This window comes from Moschus berezovskii, chromosome 3 (genome assembly GCF_049115385.1).
Source record: "Moschus berezovskii isolate FMDL1 chromosome 3, NW_MosBer_1.0, whole genome shotgun sequence".
Classification (NCBI taxonomy): Eukaryota; Metazoa; Chordata; class Mammalia; order Artiodactyla; family Moschidae; genus Moschus; species Moschus berezovskii.
In genome coordinates, this window is record NC_142462.1 from 105,065,251 (window position 1) to 105,083,626 (window position 18,376).

Sequence of the window (18,376 nt, forward strand, 5' to 3'; positions counted from 1 at the left end):
TTCAAGCTTTCTGTATCCTTTTTTCAGAGATGTAGCTCCTGTAAATTTAGTTGGTTTTTTAAAAAAAAAAAAAATCTGTGTTCTTTTGATTTGAACATTAATTTACTTGATTGAATTACTGGTAAATATGAGTTTAATCCTGCCATTTTACTGAAAAATTTTGTCATATCCTTTATTTCTTCTTTTTGGTTCTAGTCTCTTATTTTTTAAAACTTTTAACCTTTCTGTGTTTTCTTTATTTATTTGGAAGTAATACAACCTGTTTATATTTTTTTATAGTGAGTCTGTAAATGACTTCAAATATAAATACTTAACAAAATTTATCGGTACAAGACGTAATAGACTTTCAACTCCCATACCATGTTCAAAGATCCTAAAAGATATTACTAATCTTGATTTTATAGTATCCATTAATTTTATCAAATTTTACTGATTTTTTTGCTGTTCATTGCAATTTGAATTTTTGATTTTATATCTAAGATCATATTCCTTCTGCCTTAAGCACATCCTTTAAAATTTCTTCTAATGAAGATTAACTCAGTTTTTGTTTGCTTGAAAATTCACCTCTTTTCTCAAAAGATCTTTTGGTGGGTAGAATTCTAGAGAAAACGGCAACCCACTACAGTATTCTTGCCTGGGAAATTCCATGGACAGAGAAGCCTGGCGGGTTGTGGTCCATGGGGTCCCAAAGAGTCAGACATGACTGAGTGACTGACATTTAACTGTACATAGAATTCTAGATTGACAAATATTTTCTTCAAGTACATTTTGGGTATCATTTTCACTGTTACCAGTTTTCATTATTGGCAGTTTCAACTATTGCTTTTTTAGATGCAGTCTGTCTTTTTTCCTATGGCTGTTTAAATATACAAATATATTAGGTATACCTTTGTTTTAGGTTATTTTATAATTATATAAATAGGGCAACTCCAGTGTGGTGACCCTGTTTACTATTATGTATTTTCGTTTTCTTTCAAGTTAAAGGTACATTGTCTATCTTTCATTTCTTTCATTTTCTCATTTTAATTGCACATTTATGTTTAATTTTTTAAGCTTCTCTAATATCTTTATCTCATTTCCATTACTGTATTGTAATGGAAACTAGTCGATCTGATCACATGGACCATAGCCGAATGTGGTCCACTGGAGAAGGGAATGGCAAACCACTTCGGTATACTTGCCTTGAGAACCCCATGAACAGTATCAAAGGGCAAAATGATAGGATACTGAATGAGGAATTCCCCAAGTTGGTAGGTGCCCAGTATGCTACTGGAGATCAGTGGAGAAATAACTATAGAAGGATTGAAGGGATGGAGCAAAAGCAAAACCAATACCCAGTTGTGGATGTGACCAGTGATAGAGGCAAGGTCTGGTGCTGTAAAGAGCAATATTGCATAGGAACCTGGAATGTTAGGTCCATGAGTCAAGGCAAATTGGAAGTGATCAACAGGAGATGGCAAGAGTGAACATAGACATTCTAGGAATCAGTGAATTAAAATGGACTGGAATGGGTGAATTTAACTCAGATGACCATTATTTCTACTACTGTGGGCAGGAGGAATCCCTAGAAGAAATGGAGTAGCCATCATGGTCAACAAAAGAGTCCGAAATGCAGTACTTGGATGCAATCTTAAAAATGACAGAATGATTTCTGTTCGTTTCCAAGGCAAATCATTCAGTATTACAGTAATCCAGGTCTATGCCCCAACCAGTAACACTGAAGAAGCTGAAGTTGAACGGTTCTATGAAGACCTACAAGACCTTTTAGAACTAACCCCCAAAAAAGATGTCCTTTTCATTATAGGGGACTGGAATGCAAAAGTAGGAAGTCAAGAAACACCTGGAATAACAGGCAGATTTGGCCTTGGAGCACGGACTGAAGCAGGGCAAAGGCTAATAGAGTTTTGTTAAGAGAACGCACTGGTCATAGCAAACACCCTCTTCCAACAACACAAGAGAAGACTCTACACATGGACATCACCAGATGGTCAACACCGAAATCAGATTGATTATATTCTTTGCAGCCAAAGATGGAGAAGCTCTATACAGTTAGCAAACGCAAGACCAGGAGCTGACTGTGGCTCAGATCATGAACTCCTTATTGCCAAATTCAGACTTAAATTGAAGAAAGTAGGGAAAACCACTAGACCATTCAGATATGACCTAAATCAAATCCCTTATGATTATACAGTGGAAGTGAGAAATAGATTTAAGGGACTAGATCTGATAGATAGAGTGCCTGATGAACTCTGGACGAAGGTTCATGACATTGTACAGGAGACAGGGACCAAGACCATCCCCATGGAAAAGAAATGCAAAAAAGCAAAATGGCTGTCTGAGGAGGCCTTACAAATAGCTGTGAAAAGAAGAGAAGCGAAAAGCAAAGGAGAAAAGGAAAGATATAAGCATCTGAATGCAGAGTTCCAAAGAATAGCAAGGAGAGATAAGAAAGCCTTCCTCAGTGATCAATGCAAAGAAGTAGAGGAAAACAACAGAATAGGAAAAACAAGAGACCTCTTCAAGAAAATTAGAGTTTCCAAGGGAACATTTCATGCAAAGATGGGCTCGATAAAGGACAGAAATGGTATGGACCTAACAGAAGCAGAAGATATTAAGAAGAGGTGGCAAGAATACACAGAAGAACTGTACAAAAAACATCTTCACGACCAAGATAGTCATGATAACGTGATCACTGACCTGGAGCCAGATATCTTGGAATGTGAAGTCAAGTGGGCCTCAGAAGCATCACTACGAACAAAGCTAGTGGAGGTGATGGAATTCCAATTGAGCTATTTCAAATCTTGAAAGATGATGCTGTGAAAGTGCTGCACTCAATATGCCAGCAAATTTGGAAAACTCAGCAGTGGCCACAGGACTGGAAAAGGTCAGTCTTCATTCCAATCCCAAAGAAAGGCAATGCCAAAGAATGCTCAAACTACCGCACAATTGCACTCATCTCACACACTAGTAAAGTCATGCTCAAAATTCTCCAAGCCAGGCTTCAGCAATATGTGAACCGTGAACTCCCAGATGTTCAAGCAGGTTTTAGAAAAGGCCGAGGCACCAGAGATCAAATTGCCAACATCCGCTGGATCATGGAGAATGCAAGAGAGTTCCAGAAATACATCTATTTCTGTTTCATTGACTATGCCAAAGCCTTTGACTGTGTGGATCACAATAAACTGTGGAAAATTCTGAAAGAGATGGGAATCCCAGACCACCTGACCTGCCTCTTTAGAAACCTGTATGCAGGTCAGGAAGCAACAGTTAGAACTGGACATGGAACAACAGACTGGTTCCAAATAGGAAAAGGAGTACGTCAAGGCTGTATATTGTCACCTTTTTATTTAACTTATATGCACAGTACATCATGAGGAGCGCTGGGCTGCAAGAAGCACAAGCTGGAATCAAGATTGCCGGGAGAAATATCAATAACCTGAGATATGCAGATGACACCACCCTTATGGCAGAAAGTGAAGAGGAACTCAAAGGCCTCTTGATGAAAGTGAAAGAGGAGAGTGAAAAGGATGGCTTAAAGCTCAACATTCAGAAAACGAAGATCATGGCATCTGGTCCCATCACTTCATGGGAAATAGATGGAAAAACAGTGGAAACAGTGTCAGACTTTGTGTTTTTGGGCTCCAAAATCACTGCAGATGCTGATTGCAGCCATGAAATTAAAAGACGCTTACTCCTTGGAAGGAAAGTTATGACCAACCTAGATAGCATATTAAAGAGCAGAGACATTACTTTGCCAACCAAGGTCCGGCTAGTCAAGGCTATGGTTTTTCCCGTGGTCATGTATGGATGTGAGAGTTGAACTGTGAAGAAAGCTGATCGCCGAAGAATTGATGCTTTTGAACTGTGGTGCTGGAGAAAACTTGAGAGTCCCTTGGACTGCAAGGAGATCCAACCAGTCCATTCTAAAGGAGATCAATACTGGGTGTTCATTGGAGGGACTGATGCTAAAGCTGAAACTCCAATACTTTGGCCACCTCATGCGACGAGTTGACTCACTGGAAAAGACTCTGATGCTGGGAGGGATTGGGGGTGGGAGGAGAAGGGGACAATAGAGAATGAGAAGGGGACAACAGAGAATGAGATGGCTGGATGGCATCACCGACTCTGTGGACATGAGTTTGAGTGAACTCCGGGAGTTGGTGATGGACAGGAAGGCCTGGCGTGCTGTGATTCATGGGGTCGCAAAGAGTCGGACACGACTGAGCGACTGAACTGAATCAATACTTACACCACCTCATGCGACGAGTTGACTCATTGGAAAAGACTATGATGCTGGGAAGGATTGGGGGGTGGGCGGAGAAGGGGACGACAGAGAATGAGATGGCTGGATGGCATCACTGACTCAATGGACATGAGTTTGAGTGAACTCGGGGAGTTGGTGATGGACAGGGAGGCCTGGGGTGCTGTGATTCATGGGGTCGCAAAGAGTCGGACACGACTGAGCAACTGAACTGAATTGAATCTTTAGTTTATCATGTTTCTCTGCAAAATGCAACATTTTAAGTAATTTTAAAGTTTTGAGTCATGAGATAGTTTAATATTACAAAATGAAAGTACCATTGAGTGTGGAGAGGTATGAAAGAGCTGGGATTATGTTTCTCGCTTTTATGTCTTATGGTAAGCCATGATTTTTCCAAAGAGGTTTTGTGGTTTGGTTTGGTTTGGTTTTAGTTTTTGGTAGAACAGTTAGCTTATCAAACTAGCCGTCTGTTTTCTGGAACAACTTCCAACTGACATGAATATTTCAGATAAGAAAGTGATCTGGAGTAGTGGCAAACCAGTGTTGCAGAGAGAAAATGAAACGTAAGAAGTAAACTTGAGCCTCAGTGTCCAGTAGGTTTTTTATTTAAGAGTGAGATTACATTTTTTTCCTTTAAATTATAATTAATGTGACATATTTCAACTGTTCTATCCCTATTTTATCAGAACATTTAATATTGCAGTAGAATGATCTGGTGTCATGAGTTTTGTTTCCTAGACTCTTACCTTTTTACAAGTGTTATTGAATAGGTACATTTTGTTGTGTCTTTTACTACAGTGTTTAATCTTAGAGTATAATTTAAAAACTATCATTTGTGTTAGTTAAATGTGTGTGTTTATTTTTATTTTCATGCTTTCTATAAAGAGTTGAAAATACTTTGGAATTGGGCTTTTTACCTTTTTCTTTAGAGTCTTTGGGCTTATTAATTTCTCTGAACCTTGATTTTCTAAACTTTGCAATAATTAGTAATAGCCATTGCATAGATTTATTTTAAGGAGTAAATGAGTTAACCTTTCTGGTGTTTTGCGCACAGTAAGCATGCAATAAAAGTCAACTCTTCTTTGGTAAGATCTTTTTTAAGAGTTGCTTCCAGGTTTGATAATTCTATATTGAAGTAACTTTCTTCAGGTTTTCTGATAGTCTCTAAGAACGAACAAGAGAATAATCAAAAGAGAACTGTGTGACCTTTAGACTAGTGAAGAGAAAAGGGATTTATATGAGACAGAGGGAGGCAAATTAAAAAGTTCCCCAAACAATGTCTTTAAAATACTTGCTTGACTGCTTTGCGATGGTGTGACTTGTCAGGGAGCCATCATGCACTAGAAATTGACTTCATTGGAAGTAGGAGTCTATGAACAGTTTGTGGAAAAGTAAGAAACTTAGTAACAAGAAGATGACTCAAAGGAAATGTCAACCATGTGACTAGGAAAGTCCTTCCACCTCTTGCTCTTTTTTCCATTCTAAGCATTATTATATACTGAGCATCTCTGATGTTATACTGTTAACTGTCATTATTCAAAAGAAGGTTAACTGTATCTATCTATAGTAAAATCATCATAATTTCTAATTTTAAGTTTGGAGTACTTAATATTTAAATTTTGGAAGTAAGTTCCTCTGCATGCCTGAGTATAAATCCTTTGTACATACTTAGGTCTCTTTGTCGTTGTTAAAACAAGCTAAAGTCAATGTACAAAGCTCTGCTTGTAGAAACTGAATGTGTCTAGTGAGCCTTGAAGAAGAGACATTTCAGGGGTAACAAAGTATATGTGAAAATGGTTTATACTGGTAGTAGCAGTATGTTGCAAAATTCACCCTAAGTTATGGGGAAAAAAATCCCTGTATCTAGTTATTTTGTGGCTTTTCTTCTGATAGTAATAGCGCTCAATGCAAAAAAAAAAAAGGGAAAACAAATAAATACAAAGGCAAAAACCAAAATCAAAATTATCCTACTCCTGCCAACCAGAGAAAGCAAATTGATTTTACAAAAATTACATAATGTTTTGAGAATTGCTTTTTTTACTTTGAAAAATTCCTGACAATTTTTTCATAAGACAGTTGTGTTTGATAGAAGAGAAATTGTGAAGCTCTTGATGGTTAAAGTATTTGTAAGCTTTTCAGGTTAGTTAAGAGTGAGGATAGAAGGATTGGTTGAAGAAACAGAATTTTACCTCCAGTGTTCAGAATGACTTTAAAGATCAGGAAGTCCTTCATCTGATTATAACTTCATCATTCCTATGATCACTGCCTTAGGAGCTCTTAGAAGAATTTCCCCCAGTGGATTGTGATCTCTTTTTCAGAATAGTCACAGAAGAATTTAAGGAGAAAGAGGAGATGGACACTTTTCTAAGGAGAACATAAGGTGGAATCAGCCAGACACACACAGTTGGAGTAAATAAATATATTGGTTCTAACAGTGATGGAATCCTAGAATGGCAGAATTTGGAAGGAACCTCAGGCTCTGTCCAACTCTTAAACACCAGTTTAGATAAGGAACTTACTTGACTTATCAAAAGTCCTGTAACAAATTGCTATCAGAGATTTAGGTAATATGACAACTGCGTGCTATGTCACTTCAGTCTTGTCTGACACTTTGCGGCCCTGTGGACTGTAGCCTGCCAATCTCCTCTGTGCATGGGATTCTCCAGGCAAGAATACTAGAGTGGGTTGCTATGCCCTCCTTCAGGCGTCTTCCCAACCCAGGGATCAAACCTGCATCTCTTATGCCTCCTGTGTTGGCTTGGGCTTCATTGGTGGCTCAGATGGTAAAGAATCTGCCTGCGATTCAGGAGACCCAGGTTCAATCCCTTGGTGGAGAAGATCCCCTGGGATAAAGGAATGGCAGTCTATTCCAGTATTCATGCCTGGAGAATTCCATGGACAGAGGAGCCTGGTGGACTACAGCCCACGGGGTCACAAAAAGTTGGACACGACTGAGTGACTAACACACACACAAAAAAAAAATTTATTACTTTTCCAATTGTCTCTATTGTTGCTTTGTATTTTTCTGCCATTTTCTTATCTCCCTCAGTTTTCTGTTTATCTCTGTATAGTTCCATCTTTTACTTTCTCTCTCTCTCCTCTTCAGTTAGCCATTATGTAGAATATTTTAAAATCATTATTTATCTTAAATAATTATCTTGTCCTGTTTACGGTTTGTTAGAAGGATCTTAACTTTTATGTGCCTTTTACAAAATGAACTAAAATATACTGTTTTATTTCTAAATTTGTAATTATTATATTTATTATCATCTCATCATTATTGTTAGTAGAAGCGCCACAACATTTTGTCTGGAATAAAAAAGATTTCCCACTCTTGTAATGGGAAAATACTGTTGGCCAGAATAGACTGGATGGGGCAAGAATTGTCATGAAAACCTATGGGAGTAGATAACATTAATAGAAACACTCAATAAAACATGCTGTAAATCTATTTGTTTCCCTTACTTTAACCTTTAAAATATAGATGCTAATTTATGAGTGCTAATTTAAGAAGGAGAGAACTTACTTTTTGCAATAATTTTTTAATGTCCACAAGCAAAGAAAAAGAAACTAGTTGAGTTTATGAGATAGAGCTTTTCTTCTCAAAGCCATGTGAAAGGACTTTAAAGCTGAAGGGTGTGGTGGCAGTGAGCTTCATAATTGCCCAGAAGAGAAAGAGATTAGGGAGGTTCTGTAAATTACACAGTCTTTGGCAGGTATACAAGTCAGGGAGAATAGACAGTTTTACTTATAAGTTCTTTGCAAAAGTATTTGCTTTCAGTGGCTAAGTGAAGCAAAAGGAAATCCTTTATTCAGATTGAAATCAGAGTCAAATGACAGAATTTACAGTAAAGCTAACTCTGTAAATTATAATCTGTTTGAGCTCATGTAAAAGAAAACCCTAGTTTGAAAAGTAAGGAAATGTTGTTTTATCGTATAACAAGAAGTCCAGAGGTAAGGTAGATTTCATGGTTAGTGGATTCAGTGATCCAGTTTCTTTCTCTCTCTCTGTCCTGTCATCATTACAGAGTTGATTTCATTCTTGAATGTAGCAGTTATGTACATTTGCATTTTGATCTAAACATTTCCCGAGGAACAAAAATAGATTTTTTCTTCCTTCTCTGTATATTCGTTTAAAAGTAAGAAAATATTTCCCTAAAGCAACCCACCCCACCTCACCCTGCAGGAGATCCTCATGATTCAGTAGCCAGAAATTGGTTTCATACCATTCTTGAACTAATCTTTGTTGAAGGGCACAGAATTAGGACTTGTTAATAATTTGGAGTAGAATGGATGTATGTGGGGAGTTCAGTCTCCATCATAGTACCTAGTATAACTAGTTACTATACTGTAACAACTCCTGTTAAGAACGAGATTTAGAATTTATTAAATGAAGAAAGTAAAGCATAGTGAAACTTAAATCCCCGCCCAACTACTTAAGAGCTCTGTTATTTGAGTTAAATTCATTGATTACTCTTGAGTACGCATTTCTACATCTATAAAATGTAGATGATAATGCGTAATTCATAAAGTTGATTTTAGAATTAAATCAGATAAGATAGCACAGATTCTAACATTTAGTATTCAGTACATTTACAGTTACTGATACTTTTATCTCTATACAATTTTATACTTAAACTGTAAAAATGGTATTTTCACTTTAAAGGACTAGTTTTGTTTTTTCCCGAAGATACAAGGGCCTAGTCCAAAGTTGTTGAAGCTCCCATTTCCTTTTATATTTTTTTGGGATAATAGTACAAAAATAGGGAGAACTTAGTAAGTATGAGCTGCCACTGAAAAAATTTGTGTACATGGTTGTGTCAGCTTATATTTTGCTATTTATATTTGAGGTATAGCATAAAAACTACAGTGACATTTTATGAAAATATGCTGCTGTTTTAGTGTCATGTTAGTGATTTTAATGTAGGCTTCCACAGTTTGGTCTTTTTTGCTGTAATAAAAAGTGTAAGCTATTAAGAAGTAATTCTTTCTCCTTTAATATTTGCAGATGGCTTGTTCAATCAGTATATCAGCCAGCAGGAATATAAGCCACGATGGAGTCAGATCATTCCCAAAAGCACCAAAGGTAAGTGTGACCTTCTATTTGTGGGTGCTTTTGCTTTAATGTTCCAGTTCATTTGTGCTCAAGTTTCACTGTACCCTACTAATGAAAAGCAGGTGGTTAAGAAAAGACAAAGTTTCCTCAGCAAGATGGCAGAGGTAGTTTATTACATTAAATTTTTCTTTTAAATCTTTTTATTTTATGGCTATAACAGAAGATTGGGCATTATTTACACAGAATAGCAGCACAAACTGCTTTTATTTAGAGACTGTAAAATTTTAGGTTATGGTGTTATACTGCCAAACATGTGTCCCTAGAAAACCTTCAATTCTGCAAAATTGCTCACTAAAGCTCGTAGGACTTAGGAGAGAGGTAGAAATGGGACATCCCATTCTAAATCTGTGGAACTTAATAGCCAGATACTAATAAAAACTAGTGTAGTAATTCTAATAAGAATAAATGCTAGTATGTAGAGTCGGACGTGACTGAACAACAACAGTTAAATATAGGCGTTTATATTAAGCATCACAGTGATTTTGGAGCTTTAAACCTTGGGGCACACACTTCTTTCTTTGAGCTATAGACACTAGAGGACATTTGATGCTAATGAAGACTATTTTTATCAAAACTTAATATCTGACTTTGGGTGTGATATTCTTCATTAATCTGTCTTTTCATATGGGAGAAGTTTTTGTCACTTCTTCATTTGTACTCACTGCTTTGTCAGATGGTTAACATAATGGAAAGTGTAGCAGTACTATTGCCTGGAAAATCCCATGGATGGAGGAGCCTGGTAGGCTGCATTCCTTGGGGTCGCTGAGGGTCGGACATGACTGAGCGACTTCACTTTCACTTTTTACTTTCACACATTGGAGAAGGAAATGGCAACCCACTCCAGTGTTCTTGCCTTGAGAATCCCAGGGACGGGGGAGCCTGGTGGGCTAACGTCTATGGGGTCACACAGAGTCGGACACGACTGAAGTGACTTAGCAGCAGCAGCAGTTCTTAAATGCAACTACTTGTGGTAAAGGAAGGCAGTTCTATGGATGTTCAGCTTTCTTCCTCTGGTCTTCATACATTGTCAAAGCCGTCATTTTATTTGTGAGAAAGCTTTCCCAGATAGTGTTAAACATCAATATACTGGAGAAAATTGCTTATGAACCTCCATAAGTTCTGAGTTACATTGGCATCATTTTTCTATTTTATCAGTCACATACAAGGTAATTTTCTTCAAAGTACATGTGGTAGCAAACAGACTGTAGCTGTATATCTGAAAGCTAATGGATTAAATATATAAAGTGCAAGCATACTGACAATAAATTTCGTGTTTTCTTAATCTGTTCTTGAAAGTGGTAATACTGACTTTACTGATTGGAAAGAAGAAGGAAGAAAAGGGCAAAACTTCTACAGTCATGAGCTGCAGAATCTAAACCTGTCTATTAAAAAGGAGAAAGAATTTGCAGGAAACTTCTGAATGATTAGTGCTTGAATATAGCTTCAGTTTTGCATCTTATGTATAATACATAAGAACTGACATTTCAGTCTTTTTCATAGTACCCCGATGAAATCAGTAAAAACTTAGGTGGTCCCTGTTTTCCATAGAAGAAGGCTGATTCAGGGAAAGTTATTAGCTAAAGTAATACATTTCAATTAATGGGAGAGTTGCAAAGAAAAATTCAGATTTTCAAGTTTACATCAAGCAAGGCATTAGAATCTTGTAGCTGTTGAACCATGGAAAATGAAATTTTATCTTCATTTATGTAGGATCTGATATAAGTAAGATTAAAGTTGAATAATAGTTTTCTCCTGCTGCTGCTGCTGCTGCTGCTAAGTCACTTCAGTCGTGTCCGACTCTGTGTGACCCCATAATGGAAGCCCACCAGGCTCCCCTGTCCCTGGGATTCTCCAGGCAAGAACACTGGAGTGGGTTGCCATTTCCTTCTCCAATGTGTGAAAGTGAAAAGTGAAAGTGAAGTCGCTCAGTCATGTCCGACCCCTGGCGACCCCATGGACTGCAGCCCACCAGGCTCCTCAATCCTACTGAAGTTTAAAACTTTCCCTCATTGTATTTGTTATTTGGCTCCTTCAGGTCCTAGTTGTGTCACGCAGATCTTTGTTGGAATGAGGGATCTTCCATGGCAGTGCTCGGTTTCTCTGTAGTTAGTGCACCGTCTTTCTTGCCCTGCGGCGTGTGGGACCTTTTCCCAACCAGGTTCGAACCCACGTCCCCTGCATTGGAAGGCGAATTCTTAACCACTGGACCAGCAGGGAAGTCCCTTCACAGATTATATTTAAACCTGCCTATTAAGCTCTGTGATGTGTAAATAAGAGTCAAAAGAAAGCAAATCTTACATTTTGTCACTCAGTATTGCTCAAAGTGGTGGATTATGTGGAAACTGATTTCTGAAATATTGGTAAACAAAATTAATACAGTGAGGAAATTATCATTAATGTAAAACTTGATAGCATCATAGTTATCAGTAGCTAGTTTAATGAACTTTGAAACTGCTCATTAGGGACTTCCCTGGTGGTCCAGTGGCTAGGACTATGTGTTCCCAACGTAGGGGTCCTGAGTTTGATCCCTGGTCAGGGAACTAGAACCCCACATGCTGCAACTAAGACCCAGTGCAGCCAAATAAATAAAAATAATTTTTTTAAAATAATAAAAATAAAACTGCTTATTTTACTAATAAACCATGCTTAGAGTTATAAGACCTGCAGTCTAATTCTATAATTGTTTTCCACTTTCACTTTATCACTTCACTAGTTTAGAGATTTTATGTTTTTGTGAAATATCCTATGTCTTTGCTGCTTAATGGCATTGGTTCTAAATAAGTTGAAAGTAGCTTCCAATGCATTAAGAACCTGAAAGCAATTAGGAAAAAAGAGCAAGATAATTATTATAAATTTAGTTATAAGTAATATTATTTCTTCTATGAGTCCTCTTATTCTTAATATTGAAGGAATAAGTGTGTGTTATTTTTACTACTCAGTATAGACTTATGAATGAAGTTACTCTGGATATGCAGTTGTTACTTCTTTTAAAAAATATATTGTTTCTACTTCAGGAGATGGAGAAGATAACCGGCCAGGAATGAGGGGAGGTCATCAGATGGTTATTGATGTTCAGACAGGTAAGGACTACTTGGAATGGAAAGCAGATTTTTTAAAAAATGATACAAGATTAAATATCAGATACTCGTGAATATATGTACTTCTTTCCATTCCTTGCAGAGGTTACATGTTATTAGCCAGAATCAAGTAGCAAAGAAAATAGGCATTAGCTTCAGATATAACCAAAACTTGGCAATGGCACATCAGCCTGGGGTGGCTGCTGCACAGATTAAATTAGAAAATCTAGAAGAAATGCATTGTGCAGACCTTTATGTGTGTACGTGTATAGTTTTATATGTGCTTGATTTCACAGTAAGCTGGAATACTTCTTGATTTTTAGTGCATTTATATTTTAATGCCATAATGGGGAATTGTAGTAAAAGAGAAATTAAGGTATATCTTTGTTAGAGAGAGAGGATATAAAATTAGGTAGCCTAATGTTGGTAGATCCATTAATTGCTAAACACTGTACACAGGTATATAAATAATTTTAGTTAATCTTTCTTGCCTTTTTAATTTTCTGTAACTTGATAATACAAATTTTCCCTAGGTTTCTACAGCCTGGAACAGCTTAAATACTGTTATATTTAGATGTTAATGCTAAAATTATAATCGGCTTCAAAGTGCCATTTTGAGAAGCAAATAATACCAAGAATTCTGTATAATTTTATTTTATTTGGTTTTGAAAAAAGCTTTACCACGTAAAATGCCAATATTCACCCAAATAATATTTTACTTGTATTAGTATTGTGTTATGCTGACAGTAGTTCTCCAGGAATAGTCTTTTTGATTCATAATTTAAAAAAAATTATTGCAGTACAGATAATAATGATCTAGGCATTAACATTATCACACATGTTTTATAAGTAAAAGGAGAAATTGTAATATTTTATTTAAAATCCACTGCTAAATTTGTAGAGTAACCTGTGAGTTTGTTTAGTATTATTAGGGTCTCTTTGGTAAAGGTTCATTTTGAGGCATAGCAATTTGCTTTCCTAGTCTTAGCTTCTGTTCCCAAACCCCTTCCTTCCCACAGAAATAGGTTTGACTTGGCTGTAGTCTTAAGCATCTTTTTTGTCTACCTGAGAATTCAATATTATGCATATGCTTATTTCTCAGAGAACCAGATCTATATATAAGTTGATTTTTTTAATCCAAAAAAAGTTAAATCTGTATGAAAAAAGAGGTAAAATTTTGTGTTTAGATTGTCTTACAGTAGCTTTTCTCCTCTTGAAGATACAGTGGAATTTATCATGCCATTCCTTTTTTTCTCAGTCACGATGAAAATATTATTAGGTCCTCCTTTAAAAATTGCTAAGAAATTACTAAAAAAAAGTATTTGTTTGAAAAGCTACATTTATTTCCTAGATAAAATGCTATTTTTCTTAAATATGAAAATAATGTGGTTTACTTTAACATTTAAAGTTTTCCTTATCAAGGAGCAGAAGGAATTTTCATAGTGCTTCCTGTGTTGCTTATTATGGAATGTGGCCTATATAAAATAGGTTAAAGTACATGTGTAACAAAAGAGAATGATTTTCTTTTTTTGTAACCCATGATATTTGAGAATGGAAAACGAGAAGTTCAAATGATAGGCAGATGTCCTAACAGAACTTGGTATAAGCAGAGACATTTACAATTAAAATCTGACTTTTCAGGTCAGAGATCCTTGAAGTAAAATACTTACAGCATATAGTGTTAAAGATCCACTTTTTTTTGGTAGTATCTTGGTTTTATGAATTAAGGGGAGGATTTCAGCAGACTCTTTGGTAGTCAAGATCCTATCGCTACACTCCCTTTAAGAAAATACTTCAAGAAAAGGAAAAGAGTTATAGAGGGATTTTAATTTAGAGCCATTTTGTATCTGTTTCAGTGATTTTTTTTCCCCCTAGACTTTCTCAATGCTGGGTCAGGCTTTATTTAGGCCCATGAGGCTTCCCAGGTGGCTCAGGGGTAAAGAATCTGCCTGCCAATGCAGGAGACACAAAAGAGATGCAGGTTTGATCCCTGGGTCAGGAAGATCCCTTGGAGGAGTACTTGGCAGCCTACTGCACAATATTCTCACCTGCAGAGAACTCTCACCTGGAGAGTTCCATGGACAGAGGAACCTGGTGGGCTGCAGTCCATGGGATTGTGAAGAGTTGGACACAACTGAGCATGCCCACATGCATGTGATAATAAAACGAGATTTTGAGCCTTTAAAACAGGAGTCAAAAATTTAAAGTCTGGTAAACTAAATAATCGTGCTAGTCAATTAACATAAAGTTGTCCATAGCTCAAGTGAGCTTGATGCTGCTTATAGTGTGAAAATAGTACTAACTACATAAATGGTGAAATTCAAGGAGTTTAACCACATTTTGATGATCCTTGTATGAGTAGTTGGGTTGGTGTGTAAAACTTACTGGTGTGGAATTCTTCCTTTGAGATACACACACACACACACACATATATATACACACATACACATACATATATGCATACACACATATATATGTACATACATACGTATATATATATACACACTTACTAGTCAATGCTAACATTGACTAGCACAGAGCGACTTAGAATTCTTTTAATGTTACCTTCAGTACCAGTGACCTATTCCTTTACATATTTTTGTTGATAACAAGTTGTCATTTTTTAAATAGTGTAATTTGGGGCTTTCCTGGTGGCTCAGATGGTTAAGAATCTGCCTGCCAACACAGGAGACCCAGGTTCGATCCCTGGGTCAGGAAGATATCCTGGAGAAGGAAATGGCAACCCACTCTAGTATTCTTGCCTGGAGAATTCCACGTCCAGAGGAGCCTGGCAGACTACAGTCCAAGGGGTTGCTCTTTGTCGGACACCACTGAGCGACTGATAGTCACGCACACGCGCGCGCACACACACACACACACATATAAATTAGTGATGCAGTTAGGATTGGAATCCACATTGAGGTAGAGGAGGAATGCAGCTTCTGAGGATTCAGGTGTCTGGAAGCAGAGATAAAAGTAAGGCAAGATGCCCTAGGACTCAACCAAGTCAGAAAAAGCTTTGTACTTTCATAAGATTCTAGAATTGTGGTTTAGGTTAAGTTTAAACAGGTGTTTATTTATGAGGTAGGTAATCCAGGAATCTGCTGTATCAAGAGAAAACAAAAGGAATTTTAAAAATACCATTCAAAAGTCTAGTAACTTCTATACCCTGGCATTCTCAATCTTTTGTTCCAGCTAACCCTTGCTGTCTGTAGTCCTTTCTGTTGCCATGCTCTATTCTTTTGGTATTTCTTTGTTTTCTTATGAGGCTTCATAAGTGGGCTCTAAGGAGGCCCATGGTACTCTTGAAATTGTATGTAATATTTTTGTCTGCTTTTGTGGAGCTTTCTGGGAAGATTCATTTCTATATATTTTTTAAAGGATTAAAATACCTCATAAGTTTTGACATTCCACAGTAAGTAAATACTGCTGGTATTCATATAAAATTTCAAATGAAATTTCTCGCTCTGTATAAGTGGTATTCATGTTGAAATAATAGTGTTTACAAAGTAAACTCTTGCGAACCTTTCCTCTACTCTTGTTTTTTTTCCCCAGATTGTTTGCTGCTTGGTATAAGGTGGTGGGTGAGGAAGAGAGTATAGGGAATAAAGTCAGAGAGGTAGTGATGGGTGATTGTGTTGTTTTTTTTGTAAGAACTTTAACCTTTATTCATAGTGAGAGATTAATGGGAAATATTATTGGGCTTTGAGAAATGTTACTGTTAATAATTGACTTTGCATTTTAACAAAACAAATTAGGTGCAGAAGTAGAGAGACCTTTTAAGAAGCAGTTCTTACCAGAGAAGTAATGATAGCATTGGAATTTACTAGAGTGGTGATCATAGTGATGAGAATTAATCAAATTTTGGGTGTATTTTGAAGATGTCACATACAGCTGACAGGATTTACTGACAGTCTGGATATGAGTGAGTGAAAGGAGTAAAGGATAACTCAAGGTTTTAATCTTATTAATTGGGAAAATAGTATAGCCACTCCCTAAGATGGGTAGAAAAAGAGGATTAAATATGGTCAGTTGTTCAGCAGGTTGATTTCAGACAGGTTATGTTTAAAATTCCAGTTACAAATCCTAGTAGATATTTCTAGTAAGTGGTTAGATATATTACTTTGGGTTTCAGAAGACAGGTCCAAGCTGAATAATCATTTCCTTTTTTGTGTTTGCATAGAACTTTGTTCATCCTGTTATTTTTACTATAGTGATTTCCATATTGTTTTAGAATTGCTTGTGTAGGTGTTATGTGTCCCATTGCTCTCTCCTTTCTGTCTCCCATCCCCAGTAGTCTTATTGTGGCCGAGGAGTGGGTAGAGAGGAATCTTGCATTATTTTTGTGGCCCCAGAGCCTGGTATGGAGTATGTACTAAATATTTGTTGAATTGAATCAGAATTTTAAAATCCATTTTCCTTTGAGTGAAAAGAAAGATATTTATTTAGAAACTACACTCTTACATTGCTTTAAACCTTGGTTAGTAGATCATGTCATGATGTCATTTGTTTAAGTGAAGTCTCTCATTCGTGTCTTGACTCTTTGGGACCCCATGGACTATAGCCTACCAGGCTCTTCCATCCATCCATGGGATTTTCCAGGCAAGAGTACTGGAGTGGGTTGCCATTTCCTTCTCCAGGGGAATCTTCCCAACCCAGGGATTGAACCCGGGTTTCCTACATTGTAGGCAGACACTTTTACCGTCTGAGCCCCGAGGGAAGTCCTTAATATGCTAAAGAATTCAGATCATCAAAGAGTTAAGAACATTTTCACTAGACTAAAACGTTTTTTTCAAACCTGAGGAGTAATATTTATTGAATACCTACAATATGTAGAGGTTGGGATTAGCACTTTATATGTTCATTTATTTACTACTGGAAAGGTAGATAATCCTCATTATACAGAATAGGTGATGTGTCCAGGGCTGTGGAGCTGGGATTTGAACCTAGGTTTATAGGATTGTCCGGCTCCAAAGCCCGTGTTCATGCTGCTGTTACCTTGGTGATTCTTAGATTCTTATGCTGAAGATACAGGGAAAATCTCCAGTGTGATAGCAGAAAAGAGAAAACGCAGTAGATTGTGAGAGCTAAATCCTGAGACCTTAGCAAATTTTAAATATGTAAATACTAATAAAGCATATAACTTCACTTATAAAATACCATAAAGTGAAATTGAAAAGCATAGTTAATTCCTTTACATTCTTATTAAAAGCTATTGCAGATATAAAGAGTGAGGAACAACAGCTTTCCTAATAATTGCTAAGATTTATTGAATGCTTGCAGTGTGCCAGGTATTTAAGTAGACTACAGCTTCATAGAGCTCATTTCAGCTTCTTTGAAGTGACTTGTATTTCAAAGCAATTATTGATTCCCAGTGTTTCATGTATCTTGTTTTCTTAAATATTAAAAATGTAATAGTCCTTAAATTTTCTTTTCCTTTTTCAGTCTGTAGATCTTTTTTTTTTTTTTCCATTTTGCTACAGCTGTAAGAATACAGGACCATTTAAAAAGTACATGGAGGCACAAATTTTACTCTAATTTTCAAAGTTTTCTTCTAAGTGAATTCTGTTGTTATTACTAGAGAAGGAATGTTGTATTTTGTCCTGCTTGGAAGAGCATGTCAATTTTATTGATCATAATTCCTACACCTGGCAGTTTTCCACTTAGATTCTTCAACTCTGAGTTGTGTTTCAAGTCTGAGTAAAATAAGGCGAATAGAAAGAGAAAAGACATGTCTGTTTTGCTTCAGAGTGGAAGTCTGTCCAGATGAAAATTTCATTGCACCAGGCAATTCTTTGTTCAACTCTCATTGATTTTTAAGATCAGCCTTTTTCTGACTTAAGCAGGATAGGTGATAAGATTTAGGCAAAACCCCAGTATTTGGTATCTTTTAAAGAGTTAAAGAAGTTGCTGGAAAGAGCC

At 36.7% G+C, this 18,376-nt stretch overlaps 1 protein-coding gene across 7 annotated transcripts in view; it reads left to right on the forward strand.

Moving 5' to 3' along the window:
• Window positions 1-18,376, forward strand: part of MKLN1 (muskelin 1) — a 378,299-nt gene that overhangs the window by 283,184 nt on the left and 76,739 nt on the right. For all 7 annotated transcript variants that reach the window (XM_055421278.2, XM_055421281.2, XM_088834669.1 and 4 more), the window contains 2 exons: window positions 9,270-9,347; window positions 12,392-12,457. In XM_055421278.2, the coding sequence (XP_055277253.1) occupies window positions 9,270-9,347; window positions 12,392-12,457 (144 nt within the window). The remainder of the gene's footprint in view (window positions 1-9,269; window positions 9,348-12,391; window positions 12,458-18,376) is intronic.